This window comes from Pteropus vampyrus, unplaced genomic scaffold (genome assembly GCF_000151845.1).
Source record: "Pteropus vampyrus isolate Shadow unplaced genomic scaffold, Pvam_2.0 Scaffold14, whole genome shotgun sequence".
Lineage (NCBI taxonomy): Eukaryota > Metazoa > Chordata > Mammalia > Chiroptera > Pteropodidae > Pteropus > Pteropus vampyrus.
Genome location: NW_011888795.1, coordinates 13,796,516 through 13,820,255, shown reverse-complemented (window position 1 = coordinate 13,820,255; position 23,740 = coordinate 13,796,516). Strand labels below are relative to the sequence as shown.

At 36.8% G+C, this 23,740-nt stretch overlaps 1 protein-coding gene and 2 pseudogenes across 1 annotated transcript in view; all 3 read left to right on the top strand.

Annotated features, from left to right (window-relative positions):
* Nucleotides 1-22,530, top strand: part of KCNMB2 (potassium calcium-activated channel subfamily M regulatory beta subunit 2) — a 234,392-nt gene extending 211,862 nt beyond the window's left edge. Inside the window, exons 3-5 of the mRNA XM_011383184.1 lie at nt 7,057-7,227; nt 9,828-10,023; nt 20,761-22,530. Coding sequence (XP_011381486.1) covers nt 7,057-7,227; nt 9,828-10,023; nt 20,761-21,045 — 652 coding nt within the window. The 3' untranslated portion in view covers nt 21,046-22,530. The remainder of the gene's footprint in view (nt 1-7,056; nt 7,228-9,827; nt 10,024-20,760) is intronic.
* On the top strand, nt 1,163-1,281 carry LOC111734237 (annotated as a pseudogene).
* Nucleotides 9,507-9,625, top strand: LOC111734447 (annotated as a pseudogene).
* Nucleotides 22,531-23,740: the final 1,210 nt, after the last annotated feature.

The following is a 23,740-nucleotide window of genomic DNA, read 5'->3' as shown; positions in this document are numbered from 1 at the left end:
TTTTTTTGTTTTTTTCAAGCTGTCTAACACCTGAAATGCTGGGAAAGTTTCAGAATCAGTTTCTTTGCTTCCAAATGTAAACCATTCTAAACAATCAACCACACTAACATTAGTGATCTTTCTAAAGTACAAGTCGATCACATCACTTCCTTGCATAAATTCTTTTAATGGCTCCTCTAACTTTAGAAGACATGTAAGATTCTTTATCTCTGGCCCTTGCCTATCTAACCAGCTCACTGCCTTCCATCCGCCCATCAGATCCTGAAATCCAAATATACTCTACTACTCCAATTCTCTCACGTTCTGCCTGGATACTCTTCCTCTTCTCAATTGCTTGCTCATCAGAGACTCAATCCAGTCTGTCACAGGACCCTGAACCATCCGCACTAAAACCAAGTTATGACCTCCAACTGGCAGCCCTCTGAATGACCATAGCTCTAGGTCAATTTATCTACCACTAATCCTTCAAGGAAAGCCCAATGCAGTGATAACCAGCATTCGAAAAATATCCATTTGCCAGTCAATCGTTTTGATGAATTTATCAAATTTAGCTATGTACCAAAGACTATATGATCACTGTAACCCTACATAGTTCTATGGGCTATCAGGGACCAAAGAGGTCACAGGGGGCCCAGATGTGAGTCCAGACTCTCTCTCTCTCTGCCTCTCAGTCTCCACAAACATCATTCTTCTATCTCTCTGTCCCTCTGTCTTTCCCTCCCTAGGTCCCAAACACCATCTACCTCTAGTCTTCCCTTCTTCCTGTCCCCTTCCTGCCATTCCCAAGCCCTACTTCTCTATGTTCTATAGTTTCCTCTCCTCTCTGCCCCTGAGTTTCCCCGCCTCTACAATCAGCAGGTTAGACTGTTCATTATGCTGATTCTCCTCAACCTTCCCCCAGCAAAAAGTCTCACGATTTTTACACAGATGTTTTCTGTTACAGTAACAGGACCAGAGTAGAGACAAATTAAGCATTTCATAAAATGAGGACAAAATAAAAACTGACTAAATCTTCAAAATAAAACTTCAAAATCTTCAAAGCTGTTAAAAATTCCTATTTAAAATCAATTACGTGGACATGATTCCCTAGTGTAATGGTTAGCACGTCTGCTTTACACACAGAAGATCCTGGGTTCGTGCCCCAGTGGAGCCACGGTCCGTGGTCTTCAGCCGTGCCACCCTGAACAAGCCCAATCCCGTCTGATCTTGGAAGCTAAGCAAGATCAGGCCTGGTTAGTACTTGGATGAGAGACCACCTAGGAAGACCAGGTGCTGTAGGCATAAATAAATTATTTTTAAAAATCAATTACCATAATCTTATGAATGGTTAAAAGAAAGAAATTTTGGTTAATTGATAAAGCTGACAAATCATCAAAGTAGTCATAATGTGAAAATTTCTACAATAACCTCAATGATGCTAAAATGTTAGCAAAACAGCAAATGACTAAAAAGAATTCGAAAAAAATCAATATAAACTGAAAGGTTCCCATATGAAATGCTAAATTTGTATTATTTCTATTATAAGAATATAGTCACACATATTTAAGAAAGATATATCTATGAATACATTCGTAAGAATATAAGGAGACAAAACTCCCTGGGAAACAGCTTTTTAAAAAAATCAAATAGATCTTAAAATACTGCTAAAAAGAATATATTCATAAAAAAGAATATTCTATATAATTAAATGTATTTTTAAAATAATATAGTCTTAAAATACTTATAAGAAAAATGTATTCATATTCATTTACTATACTTAAAACAATACTCCTTAAAATTAGCCTTTGTTAAATGTGTAAATGTGCTAAAGTGGGCGAATTATTCATTTAGCAAAGTGATCCTTCAATAAATTTGTGAATTGGCTCATTTTGGTACATTAGCCATTCAGTAACTGATCCTTTGGCAAATCGAGACCCAGCTTATTGACCTGCTTTCTTGTACTCCTCTCTCATCGGTCTCATTTACAATGCATTGTTAAGCTTAGTATCTCACCCCATTCCCTCAGGACACCTCTTATTCACTTTGTAGCCCCAGAACTTAACACAATGTGTTTCATCTTATGAAGACTTAAAAAATGTTGACAAACGAATAAACAAATGAATGAATAAGGTCCTTTACCCTGGCTTAACATGAATACTTTTCTCCTTGCAGGCTAAATACAAAGGGAATCTGAATTTTAACAGATGAAGGACAAAGAGAAAAAGCTTTCTTGTACATGTTACTCTTTATATCCATGTTCATATATACATAGTCTCATAAACAATTTGCTTATGAACTATAAGTCTAATATCAAAGTTTAAGAAACTATGCAACTATGGAGCTTAAAATAAAATTGTATTGTGTTGATTATTGCTTTGGGTAAAAATGAAGCTTTATTGAACAATTAAAAATCTTTTTTATGTGAAATGTTTTGTTACACTTGTATTTGACTTGTAGATTTATCAATAACGCACATGCTCCAAAAGAATTTTGGCAGAATCATCCTTGTATGTGTAGAAAAGACTGTATGTGTCTACCATTTGTTATTGTTAATATGTATAACGTATTAACTTGTACCACCACATTGATTCATGATTCACCAGGAACTATAAAGCCAAGACTACCCCATCAGAGTTTAAACATACTGCCTTGCCAGCACAAACCAAAGCAAGATCTGCTTCAAATTTACAAATCCAATTTCCTGCTCTATACCTGTTGCTGGAAATCCTCCATACTCAAAAGTGAATTTATAATCATGCCCAGACTCATTCTTCTTCCTGAGAGCTCTACTTTAGTGAACTATACTGGCCTTCATTTCCTTATTTCTCCCCCATCTCGACCTTCTTTTAAGTAGATTCACAGAGAATAGACACAAAGAACCAAGGAAAATAAAATATCAGCCCTGTTAGTAGTGGCACAGTAACCTCCAAAGTACAAGGCTTCCAAATATGAAGGATGATATTTAGGCCTGAGGCCCAAAATATAGCATCATATGCCTTCCCCCTAGCACTGAAGACAACTTGGGATGGGAGGGACCACCTCACTAATCCACTTAGTCTCAAGATGTGAACACTCCATTCCCCAACTGGAGCTTACCATCAGGATATAGGAAGGCCAAGGTACACCAGGCTTGAACAAAGGCAAGTACAAAAAGATGAAAAAAAAAATTGTGCTACACATAAGCAATGTGACCTTCAAACTCACCCAAAAGATCGACCTGGCCCCTGACTGTCAGACTCTGGCCCATCTCACCAATCAAATTAGTCACTCCTCTATAGTCTCAGGACACTGTGTTTGTGAGGGAGGAGATCTATAAATACACAATCTGCCTCTTCCTTCATAGCCAGGGCCATGAAAGTACCCTCTTTGGAACCGGAAGGATAGGGAATGAAATTTCCTGCTTTAACACTTTCTACCATTTCTCAGTCATTCAAGCCAAGTACTTGGCCATAAATCTAAAGTACATCCCTTTTCTTACTTCCTCATCATCCCCTATATGCAATCAATCACCAAATCCTGAAATTTTATCTTCTAGATATTTCTCCATATATCCTTTCCTCTCCAGCTATCCTACTTCAATCCTAGATCCTGTCCTCATCATTCTTTGCCAACACTACAGTAACAAGCTCCTAATTCTTCTTCCTTTTTTGTCTTGTTCCATTTCTAATCTAATCTCCACACTGCAGCCAGAGTGATCACTTTGAAACTCAATTCTGATCATGTCACCCTCTGACAGTTTCACATTAACTACAGGATAAAGGCCAAGCTCTTTAGCAGGACTTACAAAACCTTCATGACCTACTGCCTTTCCAAACTCATCTGCCCCATTTCCTCATCCTACACTCATCCCAGTCATAGAAATATGCTTGTAGTTTCAACAGTCATCATGCAGTTGCAAATCTTCATCCCTTTGTTCATGTGTCTCCTGTCGTCTGAAATACTCTTAACTGCCTGTCTCATTTGGTTAACTTTGATTCAACATTGAAGATTTTGTTTCAGGCGTAACTCCTTCAGAAAGCTTTCCATAACTTCAGTCAGTCCTTGTCGTGTCCTGCTCCCTCAGGCTAGGGAGATTATTCCTCCTCTTCTGTACTCACTCTGTGAATAGCTCCATCACTGAATTTACTACCCTATATTAATGTGTTTTTTCTTTCATGTCTCTCTTCTGATTGTTAGGGGCCATATCCCCAGTAACTAGAGGTTACCAGCACCCAAGATAAGTTTGTAGACTTACACTGAAATCTTTGTTTTCCCAAATGATTCATTCATCCCTTAATTTATCCATTAATTCATTAATAAGTTAATAATTTTATGAATTCCACTCCATTCACCCATTTTTGTTTTGCTGAGTTAGATCTTAATTGCACAGATGTGTTTTGCCTCTGCGGAAATCAATAATTCTCCCTCTTCTCTAGACATTCCAGAGCATATGAAGAACATTTGTTAATCATTTTTTGAACCGTGATTATTTATATTACTCATTTGACTCATTTTTATATGCTTCTTGTTCCAGTGACATTACTGACTGATTACACTGCATTTCTTTTATGGGCATAGACTGACATAAGTGATGTGGTGTGACAGCCTAATACTCTGGACTGTGAGACTATATTGCTCCCTCTTTGCTGGCTTCCATCTGCAAAAAATGCAGATCCCAATGGCAGCCATCAGAATTAAATACATTTTGATAAATAATAGCAGAGTAACATCAGATTATTATTTCACAGCAGGTCTTTGAAGCCACTCAGACTCAGCCTGTCTCTTCCTGTTTCAGAGTCTGCCTGCTCAAGGGCTTTAGCTGCTGATGGACACTGATCTTTCTTTTTTTATTTTAGTTCATAAAGGGTCAAGTTTAAAGAGGTTTGATATAAATCTTACATTTTCCAAAGAAAATCTCAGCAAAGAATAAGGAAACTTTGAAGGTGGGAGGTGGCCAACTAGTCCAGGGGCAGTGGGCTCGGGAACTGGAGAATAACGAATGATAGGGGCTCTCTGTGCTTCTGGCAATGACCATAATGAGCACTCCAAGTGAATGAGAATGAAAGGGAGCCAGGAAGGACACAGCCATGAAAAAATGAGAAATGAAAGTCTCTCTGATCCTATCCACAATGGACCAACTCCTCAAGGAAAGAATAAGATTTGTATGAACTACCTCATGAAGAAGACTTTAAAATAATAATAACAGTAAGCTAATTGGTTAATTTTACATCTAATAGCCATGTTAATAAATATTATACCTTTTGGAAATATACTAAGTACATACACACTCTCATACCTCTATGGGGAATCAAAATATTTAACAAGCAGCCCAAAATACCAGCCAATCAGGATGAATGCCAGCCATAAACACCAATAAGGCCATCCTGGAGCACAAAGCTAAATAAAAGCCCTGAATATGCACGCAATTGCACAAATAACAGACATCTCTTCCCTCCTGCAAAGTTCCATACTGGATTCTACTCTGATTTCTTTTCCAAGCAGCAAGAAAGACTAGTGATAAAAATGTCAAAGGAAAATCTGAAGTTATTCTTCTGTATCTTGGCTTTTTGCCTGAGGCTAAAAAAAAATGACATAAGTTTCCTTTTCCATTTGTCCTCCTCTCTGTTCCCAGGTCCTAGAGACCAACAACTATCCACCCGCTCCTGCATCCCTGCAATCCAGAGCTCCCTTCTCAAAATAGAAACTGAAGGAATTCCCCAGCTGCCTCAGGGGAATCCCTGAGCATCGCCTTCTTTACCATACTTCTGAGATATCTCTCCGAGCATCCAGCGCTCCCAGCAATTTCTTATTTCTCTTCTGCCTTTTCCTCCAGATCTTGGTTCAAATCCAATCCTCTACCTACGAGCTTTTTACATTATGCATTTTCTTGCCATTCTGTCCTTTAAAAATTTTTGAAGAACAGTAGTTTTAGGATGTTCTGATGCTCGTGTCATGGGGCTGTAGCTCTCCACCTCATTTTTCAGTGGGAACATTTATTAAATACCTCATGCAGTCCGTCTGCTGGATAACGTATGCATGCATCTCATTTAACCATCACAATGCAGTGGAAACATTATTTCTACTTTGCAGGAACCTGGGAATCAGAAAGGCTGAGGAACTTGTTATTGATCACACAGATAGTAGTAATATCAAGTTCTGAACTCAGGAGACAGTTTGATGCTAACCTCATGGTCTTTCATACCCAATGTTGCTGCTAAAAAATACAGAATAATAATAATAATAATAATAATAATAATAATAATAACTATTTGAAGTTAGAGTCTCGACTTGATCTAACTAATATTTTTCTACACCCACTCAAGTGTTTACACATATAAGAAAAGAAGCTGGGTCACCGCATCTTCACACTGCTTATAAATCTCAAGCCAACAGAGCCCCAAGTAGCCCTAAGCTTGAGAAAAATGTTAACCAAAATAACTTTTGTCCATCACTACCGAAGGAAAGTCAGGTATTAAGCTGACAGATTGTCAACGTATGTTGCCATTTATTTGAATTCCATTATGTATTCAGAGAATATAGAAATATCAGTGATGATCAGCTGGTGGTTAAATGGCAAAGCAACAAATCCACAGCATTCTTTTAAGGGTTGAGAGGATTGTTTTCTTTCTTTAGATTTAGAGCAAAGGAAAAAGTATTTACAGTTAGACATGGGCCCCAAGTAAAAAAAGAAGAATTGGTTTTTTCTTTTTGAAGAAAGAATTCCTTTTATAAATTATAATAATTTACATTTCAAAAACACAGGACGATTTACATTGTGGTTTTGAGTATGCTCTTGAGATTATTTTTTATCAAACTGTCCTCATTTTGTCAGCAAATGATCAAATAATACAGTTGTTCCATGAGAGAAGAGGAGGGTTTTGGCTACTTGTTTCTGCTCAGGGTTTGGGGGTGTGTATGAGTTGGGAGGAATGGGCACATGCTGGGATCTAACTGCATTCAGGCAGGTTTGTAGGGGGCTCCTCCAGGCCTCCTTGCCCTAGGCAGACATGGGCAGAGACTCTTTCGCACTCTTTACTCTTTAGGGGTGTACTGATTAACTGCGAACCTCATGTAAGTCTCTATTATTTTCAACCTCAGAAATATTTATCAAAAAATCAGAGACCATGACCTCCTGGACAAAAGGAAAACTGTCACAGCGCTGAAAGCAGGAGAAGACCGAGCCATTCTCCTGGGACTGGCCATGATGGTGTGTTCCATCATGATGTACTTTCTGCTGGGAATCACCCTCCTGCGTTCATATATGCAGAGGTAATGCCATCGGGTGGGTGGGACACTGTCTTTTGTCTCCTCCTTCTCCCGTAGCTTGTCAACCTTAGGTCCTCTTCCTCACTTTCATTCCTAATTTTGAGCAATGCCTGGTATATACTATTTTTCAATAATGTTATCTAATAATGATGATAAAAAATAACCTTATGTATAAACTGCCTACTGTGTGCCAGGAACTTTGCATACATTACTTGTTTAATTCTCAAAACTATTCTATAAAGTAAGTATGAATATACTCATTATAAAAATGGCAAAACTGAGGTTGAAGATAAAAATAATTTGCCCAGCATCATACAGCTCTAGCATGTGGCAAAGCCAAGATTCAAACCCACATCCCGCTAATTCCTGAGTCCCCGTTCTCACACTTCTGTTCGTTCTCCATCCTCATTCCTTTTCTACCTCTCCCACCCTCATCCCTCTATCACCTTACACATCAGTGGTTCTCAAGGGCACATTTAAACTTCCTGAGAAACTTTAAAAAAGACTGGTGCCCCAGCTCTACCACCATCATCCCAGAGGTCAGATTTAATTGGTCTGGAATGGGAACCAGACACCAATAGGTTTTAAAGTTCCCCAGGTGATTCTAATATGCCATCAAGGCTGAAACACTGCTATGCAGCAACTTGAAAAAAATTATAGATTTTGAACCTTATTCATTTTAATATTTGCCCTCAGTTTACAATATAGATAAGGAAGCAATTAAATACTGAGCTAGCAAGTGTATTACCCCCCTGAGTGAGCCATAGCATCTCTAGCTAACTCTTCCCATAAATTGGACACTTGAGCAAGGAGAGTTTAGCACTGTTATAACTAACGTGGAAAGTCTCGCATTGGTTCAGCTTAAAGAAATAAGAGCCTTTCAAATGAAAACTTGAGGTTTCAATTTTAAAAAAATCAAATCATTTTGTGGCATTCAGTTCTCCACATAAATTAATGCTTTTGTTTTAATAGCAAAGTGTAACCGAAATACAGTAATTTGCTAAAATTAAGGCATCGTCTTTCCAATTCGCGGTTGCTCTGCTGTTTCTCAGATGCCTTCAGCTGTACTCCTTCTCAATGAAAGCACTGATGTCTCAGGCCTCAAGTGTTCATTAATTCCAAAACCACTTTCCGGTTATCACATCTGCTTAGAACCATCCAAGACTTTTTTCCTCCTTAGATAAGCAAAATCTGATCACCCATGTCCCAGGAAAATACAATTTATCACACCAAAGGGAGCCAGGGCTAGTATGCTGCCTCTGGCATAAACTAGACATGAAAAGAGGTACCCTGTCAGCGCACGTCCAGCGAAAGGAAGGGGTGTTAATCTGCAAAGAAAACATGCTGTTTTCTGTTCACTATGGTAATCAGCTTATATTCAGAAGCAAAACATGGATTGCTGGTATGTTACTTCCTAATCATAAACATTGCCCTTGATTATAAAATCAAAAATATCTTAGAATGGAAAGCTGGCCAATGGGCAGCTGGAGATTTTTTTACTCTTTAATCTTTCTGATTGAGAGTTCCCAGGGCACTGACATAAACCCATTTATCTGCATAGAATGTCTTCTTTTCCACTGCGTTCATGGGAGGCAGCACAGCGTGGGCCTTAGAGAAGTCCAAAATTGGGTGAATCACAATGTCTATCACTTTTTAGTTGTGTGACCTTTTATGTTACTTGATTTCTATGACCCTCACTCAGTTCATTCACCTTTAAAAAGAATTAATACTCAACTAATAGGGTTGTTGAGAGGACAGAAGACAATGTATATTAAGCACCAATTAGAGTGAAAAGGGATGCAACACTTGATTGCTCTTGGAATAATCAAAGGGAGAGCTATCTTTTCTCCCTTTTAGAAAGACCATAAAGAAATATATCCCTGTCCTTCTATCTGTCAAGTTGGACCCTCATGCCTCCTCCATCCCTTTGCCATTTTCCCTACCCCCTTCACTCTATACCTTCTCCATGTACAAACTGGGCAGACACTGCAGAGGTGAAGACTGGTCTGTGGCAGGAAGCTGCTTACAAGGTAATAATATAGTATGTGTTGTGACATAAAAAGATGCTTTATGCTTTTCAGTGCATTTGAGATAGGAAAAATAATAACTTCAATCAAGCATTGGAAAATATTATACCATAACCAATTGGAAGTCACTGAAAAGTTCTCCGGTGCCAGGAAAGTTTGTCATTGTTTATGTTGTAGTTTGCCTGTAGGTGCTCTATTCAAAAGCATAAACTTAAACAAACAGGTTGTATTACAGATTTGAGAAAGATCCTTCAGGTCTACGGCCATGCTACCCTGAACAAGCCCGATCCCGTCTGATCTCGGAAGCTAAGCAGGGTCAGGCCTATTTAGTTCTGGGATGGGAGACCACCTAGGAAGACCAGGTGCTGTAAGCGTAAAAAATTAAAAACTAAGGGATTGTAAACTGACAAGGTTCTTGCAATCTGTGAGGTCAACCAACGGTTGCCTTGCCTAAAAAAAATAAAAATAAAGAAAAAGATTCTTCAAGCTAAGGAGCTGGCAAATGATTCCCTCTGATTATGCCATCCTTGCTGTTACCTATTTGGACCTGTGTTTACTCTCCCCGTCTCTCTGTAGCGTATGGACTGAAGAGTCTCAATGCACCTTGCTGAATGCATCCATTACGGAAACATTTAATTGCTCCTTCAGCTGTGGTCCAGACTGCTGGAAACTCTCTCAGTACCCCTGCCTCCAGGTATACGTTAACCTGACTTCTTCCGGTGAAAAGCTCCTTCTCTACCACACTGAAGAGACAATGAAAATCAATCAGAAGGTAGGAACTTGCATCTTGGTCACTCCACAGAGCTCCCACACCCAGGTCATTCTCTCTGAAGTTTCCCTGTGCCAACATTTCAAAGGAAAATGCCACCAAGAAGTAAGCCCTGCCTCATCTATAAACAGAATTCACAAATTCGACTCTGGCCTGGGAAACATTTATTTTCTGTATAAGTCATGGACAAATCATTCCCTCATTTTGTGGTAGTACAGATTTATCCTTTAATTCCATTTAGAAGGGTAAACATCATATCCTTATTTATATACAAGCATACTGAGTCTTTCAAAAAAATATGCAGCTTAGTCAGAGTTGTAAAAGCCAAAAAACAGGTATTTGTTATATTCCTGGGAGCCATGGAGGTAAAACTATATTTTGGTTTTCCAGGGTCATTGTTATTTAGTTCTGTGGTCTTAGGACTGTAACTTAACCTCTCTGAGCCTCAGCTTCCTTTATTCTAAAAAGATAGTAACGATGGCCTTCTTGCAAGGTCATTCTGAGGATTAGGGCAGAGGATGTGAAGTGACAAGCAGAGAGAGCATGGTGCCTAACATAGGGGACACCTTCAACTCATGATCACAGTTTGTGTGCCTCTGTGTCTTTCTTTATATACATTATGTCCACAGCCCATGGTGGATGCTCAACAAATGTGTACTGTATTAAAGCTGTGCATAAAATTTGCATTTACAAGGTTTGGGATGACCAGTAAAGCGTCAGCAGAAGCAACCTGCCATTATCGATTTTAAGTTAAATATAATTAGTTTGGGATTTACCATAGCAATTTAGATGGCTAAATTACTCTCATATACCAAAACAATCTAATGCCCCTCCAATAGAATAACTGGCCCTCGTTACCCAGACACAACCCTCAGGCACTCTAGCCTTACTTATAAAAACTTTTCTTTTCATTACAATTATCTGCATTTAAATGACATAGGTGATATGTATTGAAAAATGCAGGAGCTTCAAAGTTTGATACTAGGAAATAGGTTTTACTTTGTGATATAGTGACACAAAGTAAGGAAACCCATCTTGCATTTTGATTGCAATAACTTAAAAGAATTATTGCAAATATCTCTGAGAACTCACATAATGAAAATTTTGAAGAATGTCATTTTCTGATTTCCTTCGTTTGTGGTAGCCACAAACAATGCCAGTCCTCACCCTGTACTGCAAATATATAAAGCTCAGCTGTCCCACAAAGCATGTGTTTTTCAATATCTTTCCTCAAGTCAGATATTTTGCTGACCTGTAATGACAAGTGCCTTTAAAATTCTCAAATCTTCATGTAATTGGAAGTTGGCCAAAGTCAAATAAGCATCAAAAAGTGGGACATATTTCCATTTACTTGTTTTAATATTTTATCACTACAACATTATGAATGCATTAACAGGACTATAAACAAGAATTGGACCTACCATAGAAAGTCTCAGTTAAAAATTTAGGGCCAGTATTTTGTCTGCTGTCAGCAAGATACCAGGTCATTTTTTTTTTCACTTATTTGCCCCATTACCTTGTTTTTAACTGTGAATTATAACACACATACAAAAACATGCAGGAAATGAAAGAATACAGCTTAAGCATTTATTACAGAGATTCTTCATGTAACCACGTGAGGGTAAAGAAATAAAACATTTCCTGCACCACAAAAACACCTTTCATGCCTTCTCCCAATAACTAAAGGCTCTGCCCTCTGCCAAAGATAACAACTATCCTATTGTGGCAATTACTTTCTTATTTTTCTTTAAAGTTTTATCACCTAAGCATATATTCTTAAATACTATATTGTAGCATTGCCTGGTTTTTAACCATTATTATAAGTGGAATCATACAGAATATTTCCCTTTGTAACTGGCTTCCTTTGCACAACGCTGTTTGTTAGAGTTAATGTATCATATCCCATTGTATGAACATGCCAATTTATTTTTTTATTCTAATGTTGATGGACATCTCAAGTTCTCTACAGTTTGGGACTATTCCAAACAATTCTGCCATGAATATTTTCATACATGTCTCTTGGTACACAAGTACACACATTTCTATTGGGTATAAACCTGGGAATGGAATAGCTAAGTCATGGGGTATATTTATCTTAAAGTTTAGGAGATAATGCCAAATGATTTTCCAAAGTGCCTGCACCAATTTGCACTCTCAACAACCCTGTATGAGAGTTTTTATTGCTCCAAATCCTCATCAATACTTAGTATTCTGTAATTTTAATTTTAACTAATATGGTGATATTTCCTTGTGGTTCTAATGACGAAAGTTGTCGAGTGCCTTTTTTGTTAAACTATTCTGTGCCAAAGTGCACATTTATTTTTATTGGCCCTGCTTAGTGTTCCCAGGGCTTCTCTCCCTATTCCTTGATGTTCTTTGTCAATTTTAGAAAGTTCTCAGTCGTTATAACATCAAATACTATCTCTGTTCTTATTCCCTCTCATTTCTCCTCCTTGGACTCCAGTTGACCATATGTTGGGTTTTCTCATTATATCCCCTGTGCGTCTTATTTTCTTTTGTATTTTCTCTCTTTTAGTCCCTTCCTGCTTCATTCTGGATATTGACCTGTCTTCTAATTCACAACTCTTTCATTAATTCTAATAAATCTAACACATTATTTGACTGCTTAATTTCTCTTACTGTCTTTTTCATTTCTAAAATAACCATTTGGGTCTTATTTTATAATTCTAGTTTTCTACAGTATTCTAATTCTTGCCTTTTAAATCCTCCAACAAAAAAAATAATAATATTATAGTTATTTTAAAGTTCATTTTAATGACTTCAATATCTGAAGCTCCTATTCTTTTCTTCTTATTTGTTTTCGCGTTGTCATGTAATGTCTGGTAAATTTTTATTAGGTTTCAGACATCATATTTGCAAAATTAATTATGAAAATAAGTTTAATCCTAGGATGAAGTCATATTTCCAAAAAATTTTCCACTTGCTTCTGCCAGGCCCTTGGGTGCACCAGCCAATCATAATCACCTTATTATGACTTCATAAATTAAAATATTCAAGTCTGAACTGAAGTCCTTATGAGGACCTGTTTTCTTCAGGTTTCCCATTATTCCTATAGTACAGCCCTTAAGAGTCCCAACGCAAAGTGAATATGGGTCATCAGCGCCCTAATTTGATAGGCCTTCAATGAAAATTCCTGTCCTTAGCTCTGTAAGGCTGTCAAAAAATATCCATCAGCCTTCTAGGATCTCAGGCCTCCTCTAGAATCAGCAATGCTCCCAGGGGAAATATGGCACCAAACACTGGCTCACCTTCCTGACCTGGTAGTTCTTCACTCTCTGGATAGCTGTCCTCTGCCCTGAGACCATTAAACCATGATCTTAATCTATCATTCAGGATATTCCTGGGGGGGGAAATTTACTCTTATGCTTCCTGTTACCCTCTCCCAAGTTTGCCAAAAATAATAGCCTTCTTCCTAGTTACCAAAAAAAAAAAAAAGGCATAGTTTTATTGAGATGTATAAGGCACTACTGACAATGTTTTATCTGAGACGATAACAGGCAAAGAATATCAACCAAGTTGTCTGAATCTTTGTAGAAAATATGCAAAAGGATTTTATTTTTAAATTTTTACATTCTCTCATATATTCCTTTTCTTCAGATTGTAAACCCAGTGCCCAGCCTCTTGTCAACATTATAGCTAAAGCTGCTTAAGCTGATAAGCTGGCATGTCCTTGTAAAGCAATTGGCTAACAGTCTCTAGGAACTGCAAGCAGGCTCAAGGGTCCCTGCCTCCCCTGGTCACAAGGTTGTTATTAGAATCATAAACAGTAGCTAAGTATTAAAACCTCTCTATCCACCAGAGATTCTCAAAACATATCCATCTGGTTTAAGGGTAAATTTAAAATGAATTTTGGTGCAAAATAAGAAAATATATCCATTTTCTTAGTATGTGGTATAATATCAAATATATGGTATTTTATATATAACTGTCAAGGAGACAGTAGTTATTTTTGATAGATGTTAAATTCTATAAATTAACTAGTTATTTACAACTCCAAATTCAGCATCACTCCTCAGTTTGTCACCCATTCTGAAGGCTTCTGGGTTTCCTAAATCCTGAGACCATACATATCTACAACAGGGTCTCTCAATCTCAACACTACTAATTTTGCAGGTGGGATAAATCTTTGTTGTCTGTGAATGTTGCTAGGGGCCTGTCCTGTACATGGTAGATGTTTAGCAGCATCCCTGGCCTCTACTCACTAGATATCTAGCACCCTCCTCCCTCCAGGTGTGACAACTAAAAATGTCTCCAGACTGTGCCAAACCACTGCTCTACATTTTATTTAGCTTTGACTTTGGGCGCTGTGAGATCCCAGAATTCTAAGGAAAGATGTACTCTTTGAGTTCCTCTGCACAGCACTGGTAGGGCAAAGGGGAAAGGGGAAAAACTGAAGTGAAGTCGGTAATCTAAATGAGAAATAGCAGGGACCCAACATTTATTAAGTGTCTACGATGAACTATGTGCTCAGCACTATGCTAAGAACTTTATAAAAAATCATCTCATTTAATCCTATTAAAACCCTACTACTAAAGTAATAATAGTCAAATTTTATCGAGAGCTCACAGTGTAATACAAAATATTTTACATGAACTCACTTAATTACAGTAGAAATCCCAAGTATGAGGTAAAACTATTATCTCGGCTTCACAATAATGAAACTGAGCTCAGAAAATAAAATAATTTTCCCAAAGTCATATATTCATTAACTAGGTTTAAATTAAAATCTAAGTGTCTTTACCTCATCATGTTATCTCTTAAAAAGAAAAACATTAGAGTGTTCTCTAGAGAGAATAAAGACAAGAGCTCTGAAAAATCTAAATTCCATGAAATATTTATCTTTATGATGGTATGATGGTATATTTTAATGAACAGGTAAGAATCCATGTGTTCCATCTTATTCCAAGAGATACTCAGGATCAAGTAAAAGGTTATGAGCAAAGAACAGAATTATCACTGACACATAGGAAAGGTTAGGGTTGTATATTCAGCACTAGTTTACATAGGGCAAATATTAAACAGATAGAAAGGAGGTAGGGAGGATCATGCCCAGAAATGTGACATAAGACATCCCAATAATTAGGAACTTAATTTTAAGGATATTTATTAGACATTTGTTGAAACTGCCTATGAACCATAGATTCAGGAATGCTTTTGTTATTAACAAAGTTTAGTCATTGTTCACCCAAATTGAATTCTGGGACAGCTAAGGATACCTTTGTGCATAAATAAAAGGAGGAATGTGCCTGAAAGAAGCTTGCACTGAGCATCAAGAAGAAAAACATTGGGAAGGAACCTATTCCTCCCCAATTGCCGAGAAAGAGAACCATGGTGAATGTCAAGGTCAGATTAGAGATCTGACTTACTCTAGGCCAAATTGGCTACATCATGGGCCTGGGAGCTTCATGGGTTAAACTATTCTGGGTATTGACTAATCTTAAGGCTTCAGAGGGCTACTATTTCATTAGTAGATTTCCCAAGTCTATTTCAAATCAAGCAGAAATGCTATAATAAACATGAAAGCTCTGGAAAACACAAAAACAGAAAACCTCTCTTGGGAGGAACTTGTCTCAAACTAAAAGAAACCGTAGTACATGGCAGAGTGTGAATACTGTTTTCCGTTCCTCTACCAAACACTTCAAACAGTCCCCCTTGCCAAATCAAGGAGACACTAGAAGTGAAAATTAAACAAGTGTAAACTAAATTTTGTGAGATTCACTATTTTTTTAAGTGATGATAAGGAGCAGGAAGTCTCAAAAGGGAAAGAACATAGAGTCCCAATTTACCTTCTCAGATCCTCTGTCCATTGCTAATATTCAAAGAACTCAAAAGTTCAAATATACTGTGGGCCAGAGCAATCCAGGGCTGCCACCCATTAACCTCTACATTCTTTGAATATAAAACATGTTTTCTTCTCTGGCACAAAACACAAAGTCTGGCATGTTGTACATGTTTAATAAACATGTACAAAATACTCATGGTTTGAAGACACTAGAAAAGGTTCCATTTGACTTTGGAACCAAGAACATTTGTTTCACATGAGCAATGTTTTTATTTATGTTTTTGGTTTTATCTCACAGACCTTGTGGACTAGGACATCCTGGCTACTAAAGAGGTTTAGGAGCAAGTGTGTGGCTCACCTTCGGGAAGGTTATACTCTTCACTGAAAGCCCCTTAGCCTCATTCCTGGTCCCATTTTATCATCCCTCCCCCTACCCCTCCCACCTTGTTTCATATTCTCTTCCTGTTTCTCTCTAATAATCTCTCTTATATTGACACCCACATCAAGCACGTTACCTGGCACATTAGAGACATTCAATAAGCAGTGATTTCATTAAATTTCTAACCCTTCTCTGAAATTAGACACTTTCCTTTTTCATAAAAGAACAAATGAAGAATGAACCTTTCCCCTGAGGTGACCCTGAGAATTGAAAGCTCCCTTCCTACCATCACAAGGAAAAGCAGGCTAACCAGTGAGGTTATTCAGTCAAACACCTTCTTCGCATTGCCCTCACTTCTCCCCACACCTTTTATTTTCAGGGCGAAGGCCTGTCACTTTTTGCTTCACACAGGCCTGGCAAAGCATGTCTAAGCAAAGCCCATCAGGTAGTTTCTCAAAATTTCTGTCCATCATGAGAGTAAAAATGATTCTATTAATGTAAAAGATTCTGGAAGTGAGCCTAGAAAAAAATCTTTTAGTCGCTTTCCACAGAAGTGAAGAGAAGATACCGTTGCTGGCTCTTCTTTGCCACGGAAGGGAAAGGACAGTCTGGAGAAGTTGACAGCACCGGGGTTTCTTCAGCTGAGAGAGGAAAGGTCATGTGTTAGGGCCCTCTCTGTGGTCTTCAGTACTAAGGAGAATTTAAGGGATTTGGGTAAGCAGAAAGATTTATTAATAAAATACAGATTAAGAAGAGAGATGTGAGTCTAAATATTCTGCTGAATGGCTGTCTCAGAGGTTTGCTAGGTCTATATATTCATACAGATAAGGTACAAAAGAAAGAATGACCAATAGCCATGGTAAAAATATTAACATATTTTGATTAGTACTTAAGTGTCTTATATATATAAAATTATTTTTCAGATGTTCCTTTGTGTCATATATCATGCAGGGTCTAAAAGTTAAGCCTTTCCTACCCCACACCTCCTACTAAAAAAAGAATGATCTAAAAATGATGGGATTTTTATCTTCTTAATCTACATAACATTTTTCCAACAAATTGTAGCTCACTTAGTAAAGTTTCCATTTGTTGAAATGCATTCTTTGTATTCTAAACCAAACACATCGATTTATCCTTCAAGGACATGATGAAATCATAAGATCACTAAATCTTCACCCCAAATTCATACCAGCCTCAGAAACATACACATGACTACAGTTTGAGCCACAGAAACAGAAACCTAGAATTCGAATATAGGATTCAGCATGTCAAATCTCCTCGGACACAAAAGGAATATGAGACAAGAGCCACCAAACTAGACTACTTCAATAAAACCCACGTAGCTAGTCATCTTGCCCTCCTTAGAATTTTCAGTTTAGTATGTGGCACTCAAAGACTTTAGGAGATTATGTGGCCAACTGTGATATTCCAATAGGAAAATATTAAAGAAAATGTATTGAGGCTTTAGGCATATTTATCATTTAACCCTCGCACATACCCTGCCACGAAGGCTCTATTAACCCCATGATATAAAGACGTTGATTCTGACAAGCCAAGTAACGTGCTTATAGAAGCACAGTAACATATATGAACACAAGTCAGAGGCTCCTTAGACCACTTCACAAGAGAAGGATCCATCAGTAAGAAAAGTAAAAGAATGGTTGACATAGGACAGAGTTTTCAGGGATCAGTCCCAACCTAGTGGGAGCCAGTTTATGTGTGTTGAAAGATGGCAGATGGCAAGGTTCGGAAAAGCTAAAAACACTAAGGCAGAAGAATCTTTTTTCTACTAGCAACATGGTGTTGCAGGTATCAAGTGTCACTGGCCCTCGGGACCCAAGTCTGACCATGTAAGGAACATGCCTCATCTGGCCAGGCCAAATGTGCATATTTGAGACCATGATAGCTTGAAACTATAATAAGCAGCTCCTGTTTTACAGCTTTGTTAGACAGTCTCAAAGTAATTTATATCTCATTTTATTTGGAAGAATCTTTCGTAGTGACAGAATTATTCTCATTTGGCTGACAAACGTTTCTTGAAAAAACATTTAAAGCCACATCAAATCACAAGAGCGTAAAAAAAGAAAAAACTTCAAGTTTAATAAAATGCTATTTTTACTGAGATGATTTCAATAACTTAGTACCATTAACCACTGAAACCACTACTATAAACTATCCTGGCTCAAAAATATATGGAAGCCTGATACATTCCTAATCTAAATTGGCTCTGTTTGAATCCAACCACAAATGGCTTGTCTGTGATTTTTTTTTTTTCAAATCTTTTTCTTCAAAAAAACATCCAAAAATTTTTATAGACATGATCTTGGCAACATTGAAGAAGGAAAAAAATATATAGCCCCTTACTGCCTAAAACCCTTTTGATCCAGAAGGCATCCAACTGGTAGAAAATTTGCTTCATGGAGTTATAGGCCAATTTTGAACTAAGTCATAACTCTGAGAAATTGTGCTTTGTTAGAGATACCTCCAAACCCTTAATGTTCTGCTAGTACCAGCTCTCTGCTGTACTCACATTATGAGCGTACTTACATTTATTCTTAGATAATTAAATTTGAAAGGTGTCAACCATTCCTTGCTATGAGAACATTACCTTAAGCCTAGTGTATGATAAATGCCAGCATGCTCATTCTCCATTCTTAACTAATCAAAGAATCTTCCTGCTGTTTATAGTCAAATAATCCAATGATGACAGCACAGCAAACAAAGCAAGATGCCAGTATACCCACTAATAAAGTCAAGGGAAAGAGTAATCCAAACATACTCTATTAGCAGAACCCATTCCATTTCTTTTATAGTTTCCTCCTGTGAAATCTACAAGTCAAATTGTTCTGCAACTCCAGGTCCTACCCCAAAGCTCCCATCAGTGTACCTCAAAGTTCACCAACAGCCCACTTCATCTACATCATTGCATACAGTCATTTGAGTTGTGCACTGCACAATCATAGGAGTATCAGTCACATTGTAAAAGTCATAGAGGTGAATATTTATAATCATAACTAATAAATTGGTAGTAGCATAAAATGTGTTTTTTCATAAAATCAACGTATTATGATAATTTTTCAATAGAAATTAGTTTTTAAGAGAGGAAAGAGTTTTCTAAATCACACTAAAACACTCTGTAGATTAGCAGTGATCTTGTCACAAACTAATTTAATTCAGATAAATCAATTAAATTAATCATTTGATAGTGTATATAACAAGAGACGGGGATTTTTTTTTTTCAGTTGGGACTCACCTTACCATAGAGAGGGGAAAGAGTTAATCAGGGATCTGCACATCTCCAGAAAAGTGATTAAATCACTTTTTCCCTAACTTTTTGAAAAGTTAGATTCGTTGTTATATCAGTTTTGGCATTATCCATTTACAGATCAAGAAAAGAGAATCACAGAGATTTCATCTTCTCAGAAACTGCTTTATAATTAGGAAAAATGTTCAAAAATATATCTAATAAGTATTTTTTTAACTATGAAGCTATTTAATTCCATTTGTATTCAGAGAAGAGAGAGAGAGAGCAGAAGAAGAAAGGAGGACAGGAAGAGGGAATAGAGGGAAAAATATAAATTGGGGTAATGAGAGAGGGCAGGGCAGGGAAGAAGAAAGAAACAAAGAAAGAAATTGAAGGATATAAGTGTGTAGAAAGGAAGAAAGGAGAGACATGGAAGAGATATAGCAAGAAATATAAGAGAGGTAGATCAAAGGGAAAATTCTGTTTTCAGATGGGTGCTGGTAGAAGAGTAAACTGATTTGGTACTATTTTAATTTTCCTTCATTTATGGAGAGAGTTGCTTTGTTATGCAACTGGGCATGAACTATTCATCACAGCTCTTTATTTAATATCTTCATACTTTTCAAGATTTTTTTTTCAGCAACTCACCAGGAGTATAACTGTTTGTTTGTTTGTTTGTTTGTTTTTATTACAGTCACAAGATGACCAAGGTAACTTAGCTAAATAAATTAAGCCAAGCCAAAAAGATGAGGAACTACTTTCCTTGAGAGAACTGGTAGCTTTTGATGTTACATGGACGGTTGTAGACAGACAAAAACAGAAAGGTCGATACTCTGATTCCATGGAAGAGTGTGTTTAAAAGGGAATAATTTGGCCTTTGAGCCACGCTTCTCTTGCTCAGGCCTGCTTCCACATCTGGAAGTGTACTTTCTCTTCTAATAAAGCTTTTCTTTTTACTGTAAAAATAAATAAATAAATAGATAGATAAATATTAAATAAAAGGGGATAATTAGAACCCACTATGCTTACCTACAGCAAAAAAGAATCCATTGAAGTTATTCAATTTTAACCAATATTTAAACTTTTATGAAAGAGCTATCAAAGTACATCTTGGTTCAGATACCGAAAACACTGTTTTAATCAATGTGTGAGTTCTTAGAGTCTCTGGAGACACAAGTTTGAATATGAAAAAGAATAACCATCATAGTTATTTCACAGATCAAGTTGGTCTCAATATCCCATCCCCTCCTAGACACACACACGCACACACAGACAAGAGCAACTTCTATTAACAATCTATGTCATTTTCCACAGTGCTCCTATATACCTAAGTGTGGAAAAAATTTTGAAGAATCCATGTCCCTGGTGAATGTTGTCATGGAAAACTTCAGGAAGTACCAACACTTCTCCTGCTATTCTGACCCAGAAGGAAACCAGAAAAGCGTCATCCTAACCAAACTCTACAGTTCCAACGTGCTGTTTCATTCACTCTTCTGGCCAACATGTATGATGGCTGGGGGCGTGGCAATCGTTGCCATGGTAAAACTCACACAGTACCTCTCCCTGCTCTGTGAGAGAATCCAACGGATCAATAGATAAAAGCAAAATGGATGAGATCATTTTCTTTAAAGCTCAAATACTGTTTTCTTTCTTTCTTCACCAAAGAACCTTAAGTTTGTAATGTGCATTCTGTTATGAGTTCCTTAATATATTCTTACACGTAGAGCAATAATGCAAAAGCTGTTCTATATGCAAACATGATGTCTTTATTATTCAGGAGAAGAAATAACTGTTTTGTGTCAGTTGGTTGTTTTCATAATCTTGTTTTGATGCTGGAACTAGTACTTCCTTCTCTCGTTCCGCCAAAATAGGGCTCAGTTATTCATTTGCCAAGCTTTGTGGAGGAATGTAGACAATATCAATGTGATGAGGTCTGTGTTCTGAGTTGTCAGATCTCTTGAAGACATTTCTACAGTACTTTTCATTATTCATCGTTTACCAAAGCTACAGCCAAAAATATTTTTTTCTTTTCACTCTCAACTGAGCCCCATAGCAAGTGAAGAGACCAGATTTCCTAACTAAAAGATGTTAATACATTCTCCTTGTATTTTTACCATATCACTGTAAAGAAGGGGGGAATCCCAACCAGCTATTTTTCTTTTATTATTTTTTATTCATAATTTTATATTTTTAACTGATTTCCCAAAAGATAAGCTGTTTTCATTAACCAATTCTATAATCTTTTCCTGTGATTTAAAAAGAAAATGAATAGAGCCCCTTTCCATGTAAGACCCTGCTACTGTGTGAGGAGATGACACTTACGAGGAGTTTCATTACCTGTGAACTGAATGAATGTTGAGTGATAACTCCATTACAATCTAGGAAAGTCTATGTTACTAAGATATTTGTGTGAAAATCTTTATTCTATTTCAATTGAATTATCAGATGGTAAAATTAAGATCCTACTTGTTAGTCAAGACAAGTGAAATGATTTCAATGGGTAAATCTGTTGTGGCAAATTAACATGTTGGAATATTGCTCTTTGGGAATTTATGTAAGTTAATGAGTGTGCAACCTCTCTCTTTCTAACATTTGTTCCCTATCGGGATTTTAAAGCTGTGTGCACAGAATATTTGTCACCTCTACATGTTTTATTTTTCTATTTACAATTGCCTTTTTTTTGTTGCTAGATTTTATACACAGAATAGACCTTTTTTCCTAACACACACTCGAACTGAATAACAGATTTAAAGAAAGCTTTTGTTCACATTGCCATTCACTTATTGTGTTGGGGTGGGGGGAATGAGGAAGTGGTTTTAAACAAAACATTGCATCTTTTATTTAACATCAATATCAAAAGAAGAAGACAAGCATCTATCTTTCTCACCTATACTTAAGTACCTTTTTGTAGTTTTCTAGGTATTGCAAAATTTTACAAATTATATTTGTGGAATGAATGGTAAAACTAATCTGATGAAATGAAAGTATTCTGCAATATTGTAATTCATAGTTTGACTTTTCATAAGCAAATAAATCCCTAGAGTATAATCAAGACTTCAAATGTGTAATTAAATTTTTAAAAATACACTGCATCAGCAAGGTTTGAATACCTCTTGCATTTTAAGCTGACAAGCTCATGGTAGTCCAAAAACCCATGACTTACTATTTTTAAAAGTATTTAAAGAGATTATAAAGAAAATTCCTTTAACACTCAAACACATACACACAATATTATGAATATTTGGAAAATATCGTGGAAGACTTGATTCCTACTCCACCTTAAAATTGTAATTCTGAAGACAATAAAGAAATCTTTGTGACAACAGAGACAAAAATTTATAATCTTTAATGTTCCTTGAGTCTTCTTTAAGTGATCTAAGGATGAAACTTATGCAAGTGAAATTACTAGATGAGTTATTTTTCTTATTTTCCTCTGGACTTTTAATTAAAAATTGCCAACTGAGATAAAAATGGAGATATCTCAAAATAATGACACCGAAAAGAAGTTAACTGCTGCTTTCTTGAATAAGAAAGCAACAGTCCCTTCAAGTAATTTAAATGTATACACGATTAAACGCTCATTGTTAAAGGAAGAACTAGGACTAATAACAATGCTTTAAATGCTTTGTATTTGTTAACTAAAATCTTTACAACAACCCTAATTGGAGGAAGCTCTGTTATTATCCCATCCTACACATGAGAATGTTAAAGTTCAGAGATATTAAGTAAATTTCCCAAGGTTACACAGATACTAAGATGGCAGAGAGCTGAGGAAATATCCAGCCATTAGCTTCCCCCTCTATTATGATAACCACTTCCATGGCTTTGAGATCTTTTAGATTAGACTGAAGGATGCTGAGGTTTGGAAGAGATTATAGGGGTGAAGGAGAAAGAGCAAAGTATACAATATTGCCTTTTCTCTTAAGAGTGCGTTTTTAATTTGCTAAGAGTGTCAAAACAACATATATGAGAAAAATAGAGAACAGTTAGGTTTCCAATTCACAACAGTGTGTAGGAGTAATATCTACAGAAGCTTGCTATGAGGCTTAACCGGATGTATATGTAAAATTCCTAACACTATAGCATATAGTAGATGCTATGAAATGGTAATTATTATTATTAACAGTAGTATTAATGGTATTAGTATAACCACTAATAGTATATAGTCTCTTGAAGCTAGACTAGCTCAAAAATGTCATTTTGCTCAAACTCACACCAATGCTTAAATCCTTTCTATAACATCCTTAATAAGGATCACCTAGTGATAGGGACAGTTACCATTTGAATCCTCCCA